At 32.8% G+C, this 14188-nt stretch overlaps 1 protein-coding gene, 1 long non-coding RNA gene and 1 pseudogene across 2 annotated transcripts; 2 read left to right on the top strand and 1 right to left on the bottom strand.

Moving 5' to 3' along the window:
* Window positions 1–4424: 4424 nt before the first annotated feature.
* LOC146924151 (uncharacterized) lies at window positions 4425–5543 on the top strand. The gene is made up of 2 exons (XR_015010046.1): window positions 4425–4556; window positions 4989–5543. It is a non-coding gene; the product is annotated as an uncharacterized LOC146924151 (long non-coding RNA).
* Window positions 5544–5597: 54 nt separating this feature from the next.
* Window positions 5598–7211, top strand: LOC146924150 (putative serine/threonine-protein kinase-like protein CCR3 pseudogene; annotated as a pseudogene).
* Window positions 7212–8506: 1295 nt separating this feature from the next.
* Window positions 8507–14188, bottom strand: LOC146924149 (phosphoinositide phospholipase C 2-like). The gene is made up of 9 exons (XM_085709174.1): window positions 13725–14188; window positions 12062–12258; window positions 11598–11733; window positions 11005–11250; window positions 10688–10920; window positions 10028–10145; window positions 9335–9487; window positions 9150–9236; window positions 8507–9037 (listed from the first exon to the last, which is right to left on the bottom strand). The coding sequence occupies exons 1-9, from the start codon at window positions 14028–14030 to the stop codon at window positions 8744–8746; spliced, it is 1770 nt and encodes a 589-aa protein (XP_085565300.1). The 5' UTR covers window positions 14031–14188; the 3' UTR covers window positions 8507–8743.

Here is a 14188-nt window from a genome sequence, read left to right as displayed (position 1 = left end):
CATTTTTCATCCTTTAAATGTAAAATCTTTAACCATTTGCATATATCAAACGTACAAATGAAAGTCCGTATTTACCTCAATCTCATCTTTCTCTAAGATATACACATCCTAAGACGTGCATTATATTAAGATTTGATTATATTACAATTCACGTTGGTGTATTCTTTTAGTTTAGATAGTAATTATTCTTTTAGTTTAGATAGTTTAGATAAAGGTTTTTTTCCATTTTTTTTGGTGGTGGCCGAGGTTCGAACCCCGAACCTTACATATTTTATGCATTGTTCATACCAACTGAGCTAAGCTCCGAGGCTCCATTTAATTACGCTTAAACTTCTCTTTTGAAATTTGAAAACCTCTTTTATGAGAAATGCAAAGATAGAGTAGTTATTGATTTATTACTACGCTTCTACTTTTTTTAATTTTTTTTTTAAAACTAGCCATCAATAAAGGATGGGAAAGTTCCCCCTTTTTTTTTAGGCTTTGTTTGGAGGGGAGGGGAGGGGAGGGTTTTGGAAAAAAGGAAGGAGCAAGTGGAAGAAATAGAAGACATTGGGAGGAGAGGGCTTTGGAGGTTAATTTTTTACTCATAATAAAAAATACCCCTCATTTGGGGGAACTCAAAAATTGTATTGGGGGAGAGTTTTGGGGGGTTAGGGAGGGTTTATATGAATTTTTCAAATCCAATCTATGTTGTTATTATATTCTTAAAATTAAAAGTATATTAATCATAAGTATTAGTTTATCATTCTCTAAAAAACTGTTCTTTCAAAAAATGTGAATTTTTTGTCCATTTTTCTATATATTTCCAACCCCCCAAAGCCCTCCCCTCCCTTCCCCTCCAAACTCCCAAACAAAGCCTAAAAAAAAAGGGGGAAAGTATGATTTTTGTGATTTCCTCCCATAGACGCGGAGTTTATGAATTTGATGTCATAGTTTTATATTTTTTTTTACAAGCAAAAATGGAATATATATTAGAAACATAAAAGGATCCTCAAGCACAATGTGTGCTAAAGAAATCTCAAAAGTATGCAGTTATAAAATCGGAATAATGAGTACAAAAAACAGACTAGCCAATGCCCAAACATACAAAAGGGCTCGACCACCACATGTGAAAATTAGGCCGGATTGTAATATTAGTAGCCTTCATCCACCAGAAAGAATGTAATTTGACTTTCTCTACCAACCGATGGATGGTACTCTCCTTATTTCTGAACAGCCGGTCGTTTCTTTCATTCCAAATTACCCACACACAACACATCCAAATAAGCTACATAAAAGAATGGCGTGCACGCAGATCACTTGCTGAGTAAACAAACTGATAAAAATGATCTGATACACCAAAAGGCTCGGTTGTAACTATGCCTAACAATGACCAAATTTTTCCCCACAAAGCTGCAAAAAACAGATTTTAGGGGCTCTCACTAAAAAAAGGATTTTAGGCCCCCAAATATTTTAGATATCAAATTAGGCCTGAATCTTTTTCATTCTAAATATATTTTCGAAGTTAAATGCCATGAACATTGTCTCGCCTAACTTAGTTTAGCAATTAACTGAAGAGTTGTAGACTTTTAGGGGTTGTTTGGTGCATAGGATAGGAAGACAGGATATGATAAAACTATCATATCCTGATTTAATTTGTTTTTTGGTGCGCCAATAGAAAAGGATAACTTAAACCTATTTCTAATCCTATCCTAACCACCCTTTGTTATTTTTATCCATAGCTTTTGGTGGGTTAGAATTATCCTATCATGATTAGCACTAAAATTCTTATTCTGCCATCTCTCTCAATTCATCGCTCATGTTCTCTATGCTCTCCATCCATCTACATGTACCTCATCCTCCATAACTCTTTAACGCCATAACTTCTATTTGTCAAAGATATGACCTCAATTCCATCCTACAACCACTTTTTCCTCAATTTGTTTGATTTTTTGTTTGTTTCTTTCTTGATTGTCTATTTTGTATTCAAGTCAAATTTTAAAAAAAAATGAAACAGAGTTTGGGAATTTCGTATTAAGTTGGAGTTACACAAAGGGATTTTGATAAAACTTTGTAATTGAAGAAAGAAGACAGTCAACAATTTTTTTTTAACAAGCAACAATTTTTTTTTAATTGAAGAAACCATAAATTTTTTTTAATTGAACATTAGGAATGAAGATGACGACACCCTTAAAAATAGGAAGAAGACGATTGACAATTAATTGAACATTAGGAATGAAGATGACGACACCCTTAAAAATAGGAAGAAGACGATTGACAATTTTGCTTTATAACTTTTATAATTAACTCCCTTCAAAAAAAAACTTATAATTAATAATATCTTAATTATATTTAATTATAATTAATTACAAGGATAATTATGTCATTTAATTGTGATATATATGATATTATGTTTGTTATCATGTGTGCACCAAACATGTGATATGATAAATGTTTGTCTTGTCTATATCATTTCCTATCCTTATCCAATTTCATATCATATCATATTTCTATCATATCATGTGCACCAAACAGGCCGTTAGTTCATGTTGTAAGTTTGATCGCAAAGGGAGCTACTCTATTGGTTATACGTATTTTAAATACTTTTTTCTTCATATTTTTATGAATATGATGTTATTTGTTGGGAATATATTAAGACAACTTATGTGCAACCAAAATATGTAAAACTACAAAAATAATTTATATTTGTGTTGTTGGTTGTTTATCTCTTTTAAATTAATGGTTAAAGAAGTTGGAGGTTTTGTGTTTACACTCGAAAAAATTGACAAATATTAAAGTTTATTTAAGTTGGTATGATGATGTTGACTTGAGATTTTGAAGTGCGCTCATATCAAAATCTCATATTTTGATTCTCAACTATGTCAATTTCAATGAACTAATTTGAATTATTCAAAATCTTGTAGATTTATTAATATATATATATATATATATATATATTTCTTCCACTCTCTCTTCCATGTTGAACTATTAGAGAAATGATATTTGTACGATCACTTTATATGACAATTTTATCTCTCATACTCACGTTATGTTATAACTCTCTCTCTCCCTCCCTCTCTCTCTCTCTCTCTCTCTCTCTCTCTCTCTCTCTCTCTCTCTCTCTCTCTCTCTCTCTCTCTCTCTCTTCATTTTTCTCTCTATTGTTTTTGGTGAATAAAAAGATAGAGAAAAGAAGTTGTCATCAAAGTTGTTTTAAATGGTTATTCAAATAACACTACTCGAACTACTCTCTCCGGTTACATATACTCCCTCCGGTCCTTATTATAAGAAGAAAAATAAAAAAAAATATCAAAATCAATGCAATCATTAATTATTACAACTTTTTGAATAATTTTACAAATATACCCTCATAAAAAATTGTGAAACATTAAATACACTCAATAATATTAATAAGACGCAAACATTAAATAAGGGGTAGAAAAATCTTTCAAACGTTAAAAGTTGTGACATTTTTTTATAAATAGTACCAAATTTTTTTTTTATTAACATTTTCCTATATTAATGACCCGAGAGAGTATTATTCAATACTACCATTTTTTTAAATTAATTTATTTTAAAATTAATTCAAATTTTGAATGAATTTTATTTAAAGGCTTAATTAATGATTTGGTCCCTTAAGTTATTTGTTGGTTACATTTTGGTCTCATAAGTTATTAACGTTACAATTTCGTCCATTAAGTTACTTTTTGGTTTCGTTTTGGTCCCTTAACTATTAAAAGTTTCGTTTTGGTCCCTTAACTTATTTTTTGGTTTCGTTCTGGTCCCTTAACTTATTTTTTGCTTTCGTTTTGGCCCCTTAACTCTTCCTCCGTCAACCACTTTGGTCCTTTACGTTAGGATGAATGTATTAGAGTTAAGGGATCAAAACGAAACCAAAAAATAAGGTAAGGGACCAAAACGAAACCAAAAAATAAGTTAAGGGACCAAATCGAAACAAAAAAATAAGTTAAGGGACCAAAACGAAACTTTTAATAGTTAAGGGACCAAAACGAAACCAAAAAGTAAGTTAAGGGACCAAATTATAACGTTAATAACTTAAGAGACCAAAACGAAACCAAAAAATAAGTTAAGGGACCAAAATAGTAATTAAGTCTTATTTAAAGGGGAATTAGTCACTTTAGTCCCTGAATGGGAGAGGATTCGTCACTTTAGTCCCTAAATGAAGAGAAATTGCAAAACAGTCCCTGCATGGTCAATTTCAGGGACTAAAGTGACTAACGGAGTCTACATTCAGGGACTAAATTGACTAACGAAATTTGCATTCAGGGACTAAATTGACTAACAAAGTCTACATTCAGGGACTATTTTGCAATTTATCTGCATTCAGGGACTAAAGTGACGAATCCCTTCCGATTCAGGGACTAAAGTGACTAATTCCCCCTTATTTAAAAGATAGTATAATAGTACTAGTACTTAAAAAAAAACACTCAATCGAAAGTTTCCATTTCACACAACATACCGAATTCACAGAAAAAAAAATCTAGGGTTCCAAGTCATGAGAGACACGTTTGCATCATCAATCATGTTTTTCGAGTGTAATTTCTTTGATTAAATAGGTAACAAAGTTTCTATCTCTTCTTCATTATTCAATTTTAAAGTTGATTTATTTTGTCATTCTTTTTTATTCTACTGTTTATTTCATTTTTTGGAATATGTATACTACGTTTTTTGGGGACAATTTCAAGTTTTCCCTTATTATCATCGTTTCATAGTGGTGTTTGGTAAATGTCATGATTTTGATTTGTTGTTAGTCTATAGTACTGTTGGAGCTTGAACCTGTGGGAACACATCTTGTATTGTTCTCCCATGATTGTTCAATAACTTTTTGCAGCTTAGTTAGTTGAGTTTACGAGTCGAGTTTACCTAGGCAAAACGAGTTTAAGTAAACTCTCGAGTTGCAAAACCTTGCTTTTTTCAGTTAGTTAGTCTTCTTTTCTTGTTTCCATATATCAACTTATGCATTAATCATGTGATTCATTATTTTGCAGTGGGAAAAAACATAAAAGGGTGCTCGCAAAGGATGGGTGCCCTTCCACCAATGATGGCAACCTGATTCCGGAAGGAAAAGAAGATTACATTTACAAATCGTTGTTTAATATAGAGGAAGTGGTAACCTCAAGTTGCAACAACAGAATCTAACTGAAAAAGAGCTCTGTGTGACTGAAGAGGAAATAGATGATGTTCTATAGGAATAGAACCATCCAATGATATTAACATTGCACGGAAAAAAATGGAACGGGCTTAATATGAAATGACACAAACAAGGTAAAAAAAACAATCTATCATCTTCAGATATCAATTAAGTAGTTGTGATTTCCTTGATTAAAAATGAAGAAGAAGATGAAGAAGAAAGAAAGAAAGAAGTGGAGGAAAAAAAGGATTAGTATATAGGCTTTTACCTAATATTTGGAATGTTTCCATTTTAGAGTTTGGGTACTTATTTGTATTTTGTGTTACATTTTGGCTTAGTCTTATTTGTATTGTTGTAACCTTGTGCGCATCTTGTGCTTATGTTTGATCAATAAAAGTTTTATTTTGTCTTACCTTTTCTACAATAACTTTTGGGTTTGGATTCTGTTGTGGAATTTTGAAGAAAAATGATCCTAAGTCGGTTTTTTGTTTTGGGAATATGAATGTGAATGAATCTTCCATTTCTGAGAAGATAGAGAAAGAGTTTGTAAATGTTTCTATGGTGAGTCGCATGTCTGTGGATTGAATTCAAAAAGGTTTTTAGTTTGTAAAGGAAGTAATGATTTTGGTCAAATTAATGTTCCTTTTCAAGTTGAGTCTTTGGAATATTCTGATTTAGCTTTAGGAGCTGAACATAGTTGTGCTATTAGAAGATCTAATGGTTCCGTTGTTTGATGTTAATGTTACAAAAGGTGTTTCTTCTTCCGAATTTACTCGTGGACTAACTACAAATAATTTTTCTGTTGTTTGTTGGGGTCTTGATTGGTCTAATAATAATGGTTCAGACACCATGTTGGCCTCAAATGCATGTTATGGGGCCGTCACAGATAGCAGCCCCGCCACAGCCGGGGCTGCTGGTTTCTAGGTCAAAGACATTGACAACAGGGTTATTGGTGTTTGTTACTGTCGGATTAATTGGAGCAGTTGCACTGTGATTTATTGTTTGTGGAGTGGTGTGTCTTTTGGCAAGAATAAAGTTCACAATTAAGTTCAACCAACAATCACTAGAGGTGGAGGTTTGAATTGCAGCGCTTCGCCTTTGAGATCATCCACAATTAGGCACCAGGTTTGAGGATAATGAGGCGTCAGAGAAGCGGAACATCGTCAACAAAACATCCAGATAGGTCAGAAGAGTTCACTCTTGCCGAGCTAAATGCTGCCACAAACAATTTCTCACTTGAGAACAAGATTGGTGCTGGAAGTTATGGTGTTGTTTTCAAAGGTAAATGAGGCAACAATCAAAAGGGGTGAAATGAGTACTATGATGAAAGTTTTTCAATAGAAGGAGAGCACATTTGAATCCGAATTAGCCTTTTTATCATGCCTACATCACAAGCATTTGGTTAGATTAGTCGGTTTCTGCAATGAAAAAGATGAAAGACTATTGGTGTATGAGTTCATGAAGAATGGTTCAATGTATGATCATTTGCAGGACAAAAACAACGCTGACAAGAATAGTAGTTTATTGAATTCTTGGAAAATGAGGATCAAAATTGTGTTGGATCCTCCGCGGGGAATTGAGTATCTCCATAATCACACGGTTCCATCGATAATTCATCGAGACATTAAGTCTTCAAACATTCTCATTGACGTGAATTGGATGGCTAGAGTGTCTGATATCGGATTATCAATTATGAATTCGGATTCAGATCACAATTACAAACCGACGTAAGCAGCAGGAACAGTTGAAGACATCGATCCCAAATGTTACCGGATTTAATGTATTAACAGCGAATAGTGATGTTTATGGTCTTGGGGTAGTTTTACTAGAATTATTAACAGGAAAAGGAGCTATAATCAAGAATGATGAAAATGGAGGAACACTAATCAGTATAGTAGATTTTGCAGTGCCAATAATCATGAAAGGAGAATTGATGAAATTTTTGGATCAAAGAGTTAAACCACCAGAGATGAATGAAACAGAAGCTGTGGATTTTGCAGTGCCAATTTCATATTTTACACAGAATTTACTGCATTTTTAATCCTTAGATGTTACAATTTTTATTTTCTTTTTTGATAGAAATGTTAGTAAAATTTGAATTCTAAATCTCATTCTTAAAACATTTTTGGTGTTTTTCAACTTGCCAAATGTTATGGTTAGAGTATGATTTGTGCACAAGTGCATGTTTGGATTGACAGTGAATTTGATAAAATTATGATAAGTCACTGTTATTTTGGTAAAAAAAACATCACTGTGATTTCATCAAATTCACCATGATTCCAACATATACAATACAATAGTCTAATACACATGGGTAAATTTTATTTGCAACTTTTTTTACTCCTTTGGTTTGGTCTATACGCCAAATCATTGTACTTAATGTTACTTTCAGATTAGATCACTAATCATGAAGATCTCAACTTTTGAGCATTATTGTGTTTACATTTAGCTACATATAGTTTACCAAGTCTAATGCAAAATTAAGAGGTGTGTAGAAGAAGTGGTTAAGAGTGTGAACAAAGATAGACTTTTAGAGCATGAGAACACCATGCAAGTGCACCCTCATTCTATCTTGTTATTGTTTGAGTAGTTGAGCTTTATAGCCCCCACACAATTTACAAACATCATAATTAACACTTTTACTTCCCTTTCTCCTTTCTATAACCATCATCATAAAAAAAAAATGATATTTGAACATCAAAATTTTAACAATGACAACCGATAAAATCACACTAAAAACAACTCATTAGAGTTTTATAATAATTTTTTCTTTCTCTCTCTTAACTAAATTAACACTTGGTTTTATAGATTGTGACATGAATTGTCAAAATTTTGATGTTCAAATATCATTGCTCCCGACTAACCTTTCTATTCACACATCATTTTATGAGTAATATAACCATCATAGGCTTTGAGTACACACACATCTTGCGTATTTATTTTTTATTTTTTATTTTAATCCTTTGGTTCTTAACCGAAAGAGACTAGAATTAAGTTTCTGCACATGCTGAACCTACAGGCCATGAGACATGGTCCTCCTAATGGGTCCTTATGATTATGAGAATGAGTTTGTCTTATTGTGTAATTAATGGTCGGTCAGCCACCATATTTTGTCTATTTATGTTTGGATAGAAAGTTTAGACGATTTAATCTCTATAACCCGCCTATGTAAAATTATTTTAACTTATGCGTCCAATAATGTGTTGCCACGTCATTTAATGTATTTGTAAACAAATGACTTGTCGTACTCATTAAAGCACATCGCAACACATCATTTGACGCAAGTGTAAAATAACATTACACTGACAGTGTATAGAAAAGTTCCATGAAGTCTAACACAACAACATCATCTTAAATTACAAGAAAGCATAATACTAACATCCAAAACTTTCATGTATATGAATTATTATTGTCACTCAAAACACACATAATTATGTGATATAAATGTATATTGACAAGTCTGAAGCCTTACAGCACAAACACATTATTTCTTAAAGAATTATTCATGATACCATCCTTCATCTACAACATACAAACTCTTACTCTTACCGACACATCTTAATGACTGTACATAATCTATAAATAATGTAAAACAGAATTATGAGAACATAATCAATGAAATTCAAAGCGCATAAGAAGCTTTACAGAGTTGTATTTATCTCCCTTCTGGCTATGCAGGGAAACTGCTCGAACGCCACTCCTTAGCTCCGAAACAGGTAAGCATGTTTGGCCACCAAAATCATCTTTCTCGGACATGTCATACTCGTGAACTTCTATACGAAGAAGGGCTAGTTCCGGAACAGTAAGCGGGAACTCAAATACCTCGTTCCATGTAGGCAGCCAGTTATCCTCTATTGCCCTTGTTTTTTTCATTATACTATCACTAGGGACTCCAGCAATCCCAACCTGTATTTAAATTATCAAATCAATTTCAAATTAAGTCAAATTGTTTATAAGCTATTCTGGAGAGCTTATGGAAATAAGCTGAAAAAAGGATTAATAGATAACTTTAACTTACTCTTGCATAGAAATCTGGAGGTGAATATTGATCAAAGTGTGTATGTTTGAAATCATAATACCATCCTTCTCCCATATATACAGTCACCTAAGAACAAGTGAAGTATGATATTACTATATTGGTTAATATTGAATATTAAATTAGATACACTTGGATGAGGTAGCTGATTCATGAAAAACCCTTACCTTCAAAGTAGTCTTCACAGGTAACTTAGCTTTAGGATCAAAGACCTCATTGTCCGGACCAGTCGTTAAGAGAAAATCTGGTTTTTTAACATAACCACACCCTCCATTGGCTCTAAACATTCCATGCATCAGCCAAAGTGATCTCCCATACCCCTACAATGGAACCAAGCACAATGAAAACTAACTTAGAACAGCCAACATCATAATCAATAATAGATTTTATCATATTAGATGTGGGTATTGTGTAGTAGCAACCTCTACCAGTGTTAACTTAACCTCACATCGTAACTTGCGTGAAAAGTGTAGACGATAATAAACATAAACTAAGATATTCAATAAATTATAAATCCTGCTCAAAAAGGACCGGCTCATATTTCAACTATCACATTGCTATATGTCGAATGTTGATTGTTCCTATGTCGCCCTGACGCTTTAGATCAAAGTTGTGTCCAGTGTCCAACAGTGACATATATGACTGCATTCAATTACTTCTATTTTCTCAAAATATTACTGGTATCTATGTGTCTGTGTCGTTTCTGGTGTCTAAGCCAGTGCTTCATAAGACTACTATCAAAAGCTAAAATATTTTGTCAGCACTTGGTAGCTTGAAGGCTATCGATTTATTTTTCCTCCTGCTCTCGTAGAGAGGAAGGGAAAAAAATGAAAAAACACTGAAGAGGGAGAAATAGAAACCTGCATGTTGAATGCAACCATTTGAGCTCCATGAATCCACCCAATTAAGGGATTATAATTTGACGAGTCAATGCGAGTACCTTTTGGAAACACCCTCAGAATATTCTTCTGAGTAAACCTATAGCAGACCAACAATCAGGTAAATAAAAATTTATTCGCACACAGATAGACACACTCGCGCACACAGACATAAACATATTCAATAGCAACAACCAAAACATTTTCCTATTAGATAGATCAAGTTGATGGAGAGACATAAACTAATTTAAACCACAATAAATGTGATACAATACAACAGGAAAATGGCCAACAAAAGTAGTAGAATTTCAATCAGGGAAATAGAATACAGAAGGTCCGAATATTAGAAAAATAGTATCTCCGTTCCTTTTAAATTTCGTCAAAATTATCCCTGACTATTTATTGCAGAGTGAAATATGTGAAATGGGATATCAAATAGGAATTATAGGAAAAAGAAATAACTTGATCAAAAGTAACAAAATTTATTGATTTTTTTTGTACGTGGAAATAACCTTAAAACGCCAATTAACGGAGGTAGTAAGAAATATATGTTGAGCAACACCATGGGATAGAGTCAGAGATAGCAGCAGTTCATTCATTTCAAACATAAAAAGGACTCACTAGAAACATTTAACAATATACCTGACAATTTCTTTTCCATGAGTTATAGCAGCCTTTTCAAGTTGTTGCTCACTTAAACTTATACGCCTCACTTTCTCCGGATCTATTTTGAGCCATGCGTCTATTCCTCCTTTCGACTTCCCAGCATGAATGGCAATTAAACCTTTATATTCTGGAGCTACGTGGTGATGTGACTTGTCTGATTCAGAAAGCTCTTCCTCGTCATGAAAATATTCTTTATCCAAACTGTTTCCCTAAAGATGGAAATTTATATGCAGTTAACAAATCTCCCTAAAATTATTAATTGAAGTGCAAATAAAATTGGTTTAGTCTCGTACCTTGTAATCGGATAACAAACCTAACTTGAAGCTCGGGATCTCCGTCCCCCACGCTTCATCGTCGCCTGAAGCCTTTCCGTGCAGTGAATCATCCTCTTTTTCCTTTACTTCTTTTGTCTCAAGGTACTCCTTAGGTGGTTTGGTTGATATAATAATCCTCTTTTTAAGTGATTCAGGAGAAGGAAATTCCTTCAAGCTTTCTGAGCCAGGTACAAATAGTATGTCTCCAAATGTTGAAGTAACCATCTAAAAATTTAGACATAATTGTCAACTATATTAATGTAATAGCCTGTCAAGATTGACTTATTTGAGCGTATCTACTTGCATAAGCACTTAGACACTGTTTGGAAGAGCTTATGGAAATATCTTATGATATGTCTGTCCATAAGCCGTTTTTAGCTTATCTCCATTAGTTCTCCAGGTTAGGTTATAAAAACAGCTTATATATGAAAACAATTTTGACTTTATTTTAGCTTTTGTTAGCTTATATATAAGTACTTATTTAATAAGTTCTTAATTAAGTTACTTATACATAAACAGCTTATCCACACAGAAAAATATTTTCAATCCCAATACAACTTCAGTTAACTAACCTCGGCCACTTTGGCTTGAAGATCTGGAGTAAGATGGTCTTCTAGGGTTATTACAACCGGAAATTCTGACGCGACGAAGGCATGTTCCTTAATAGACCTCAAGCATCTAATGAGCTCCACAGGAGTAGTCAATGTCCTAGAGATTAAAAAAATGTAAACAGTTATATTTCAAATTTTCAAGAAAATAATTTCTGGATACAATTGGCAATGTAAAAATGATATGCTGATATGGTATGAGTTATCATTTATATTGCCTGACAATCATGATTTTCTATTAATTTTTCATAATTGTCAATGATTTCGAACTTTTGCTTGTGTATCATTTATTATATTTTGCCAGATTGCACCGAAAATACTAGAATTTGTAGCATTTTTGCTGCAATTCAACCAGGTGACATCATTATCAAGAAAATAGAAGGCGATTAAAGTATAAAAGTGGACATTTTTCAAACTTGTAAGATTACCTTCCATGAAGAACATCAACATTATCCTTGGATGCATTAGGCCACAAGTCCAACTCAATTACCCTTACACCTCTCTGCAACGCTTTCACAATTGGAATGTCACTGCAGTCGCTGCTCAGCTGATTCCCGGTTAGATAGGAATTGTGACCAGTATATATGAAATAATGGGACAAAGGTAATGTCATATCATGGTGCACCTGGAATACAACAAAAAACACAGATCAGAACAAGAGAACAAGTACAAGTTACAGTTATAGAAGACATACTATCTTATATACCTTAGTAATGATGATTTATGAGCGGTTTGTTAATTAAAGTTATGGCCTTAAACCCTCGTTGAAGTAATACCTTGAGGGTTGAATTGTACATAATTAAGGCACTCGAAAATAAGATTCTGAACTAAATAACCAAAAGTGTGTAAAGTGTGAACAAAATTAAAAGCAATATAGAAACTAAAATGAAAGCCAATGTGATGCCATATGGTATATCCCATAGTTCTAAATTATGGTCGCAATTACACCGCAAATTTTGATATTATGCTAAAATGCGAAAAAAAATGCAGCGGATACAGCCGCAATTGCGATTTTGTTGCAAGATACATCTAAATTCTTTATATTGTGGCTGCAATTGTGGTTGTGGACCACAATTTAGAACTAGGTATATCCTGCAATGCCCTGAAATAAAAAACAGAAAAAACCAAAATCCCATTTCTTAAAGAAAGTGACTGTTAATGTAAAGAAATGTAAACTTTACTAGTGCATTTTTTTTTAATTATTAAAGCAATGGTTATTTTTGAGTTCACCGCGATGGACCAATACATATAGTTCACCATGTTAACCTTCACCCTTAAACAAAATATAATGAATGACTACAAGTACATATTGTTTTTAGGGGAGTAAGAGTCCAAAGTATATACTTAGCATATACTCCATTGCAAAATATAAGCAAAAACGAGTCAAACAAAATTGATGTATTTGATTCAAAATTTGGTTCAAATACATCAACTTTTTTAGACTCACTTTTGACTATATTTTATTAGCATATACTCCGTTGCAAAATGTAAGCAAAAACGTTGCAAAATTTGTATTTGGTTCAACATTTGGTCCAAATACATCAACGTTTATTGACTCACTTTTGACTATATTTTATTTGCATATACTCAAGTTGCAAAATATAAGCAAACACGAGTCAAACAAAATTGATGTGTATTTTATTCAAAATTTTGTCAAAATACATCAACTTTCCTTGGCTCACTTTTGATTATATATAAAATATTAGCAAAAGTGAAACAAACAAAATTGATGTATTTAATGTAGAATTCGGTCTAAATTTAAGTCACTTAGCATCAATATGAATCTGAATTACTATCAAATTTCAGACGCAATTGACCTGAATTACTATGTAGTACAAGTTATTGTAGAGAGAGTGTTATCATGTTAGCCTAAATTGACAATAAAAGACAAAAATGTTAATAAAAACAAAAACTGAGAAAATGAAAGGCATTAAACAAGGTACTACTGAATCTAGTAACAAAATCCACAAAGAACAATATAATTGAAAATCAACCAAATACAGATTCAGTTGACCAAAAAACATGACAAGGTTCAGAAACTAAAACAAGTAAAAAAAAATTAAAAAATAATTTTTACTTTTTTTTACTTACCCCAATTGAAGATAAAAGAGCAAGGTTACTATCACTAAAGAGAAACTTGAAAAAAGTTTCAAGATTAAGTCCAGCACCCCTTCTATGGAAATGCTTGAAACTATCAATGATAGCTTGTGCTTCTTCTTCAGTAGCTTGTTCTTGTTTTTGTATTTCAATTAAGAATCTTTTGAGGTTTGAAGGTGTCATGAGATCATTTTCTGAGTATTGTTCAAAGAGGGTCTTGATCTCTTGTGGTGCTTCTGATAAAGCTAGCTTGAATCTTCTACGCCAGCATAAACAAACACTGTATGTTTGTTTTGACATAGTGATGATGATTGTGTTTTGTTTTGGATTTGGTTATGTTTGTGGATTATAAACAAAGATACACTATTGTTTGTGTGTTGTGTTGGATTTTTTTGAGTTTAATGTTATTGTTGAGGTTGTTGCTGGCAGTGATGATGGTTAGTGGGAACTAGTGAGTT

This window comes from Medicago sativa, chromosome 5 (genome assembly GCF_051527215.1).
Source record: "Medicago sativa cultivar Bolivia chromosome 5, Bolivia_mono, whole genome shotgun sequence".
Taxonomy (NCBI): domain Eukaryota; kingdom Viridiplantae; phylum Streptophyta; class Magnoliopsida; order Fabales; family Fabaceae; genus Medicago; species Medicago sativa.
This window is presented reverse-complemented; position numbering and strand designations above follow the sequence as displayed.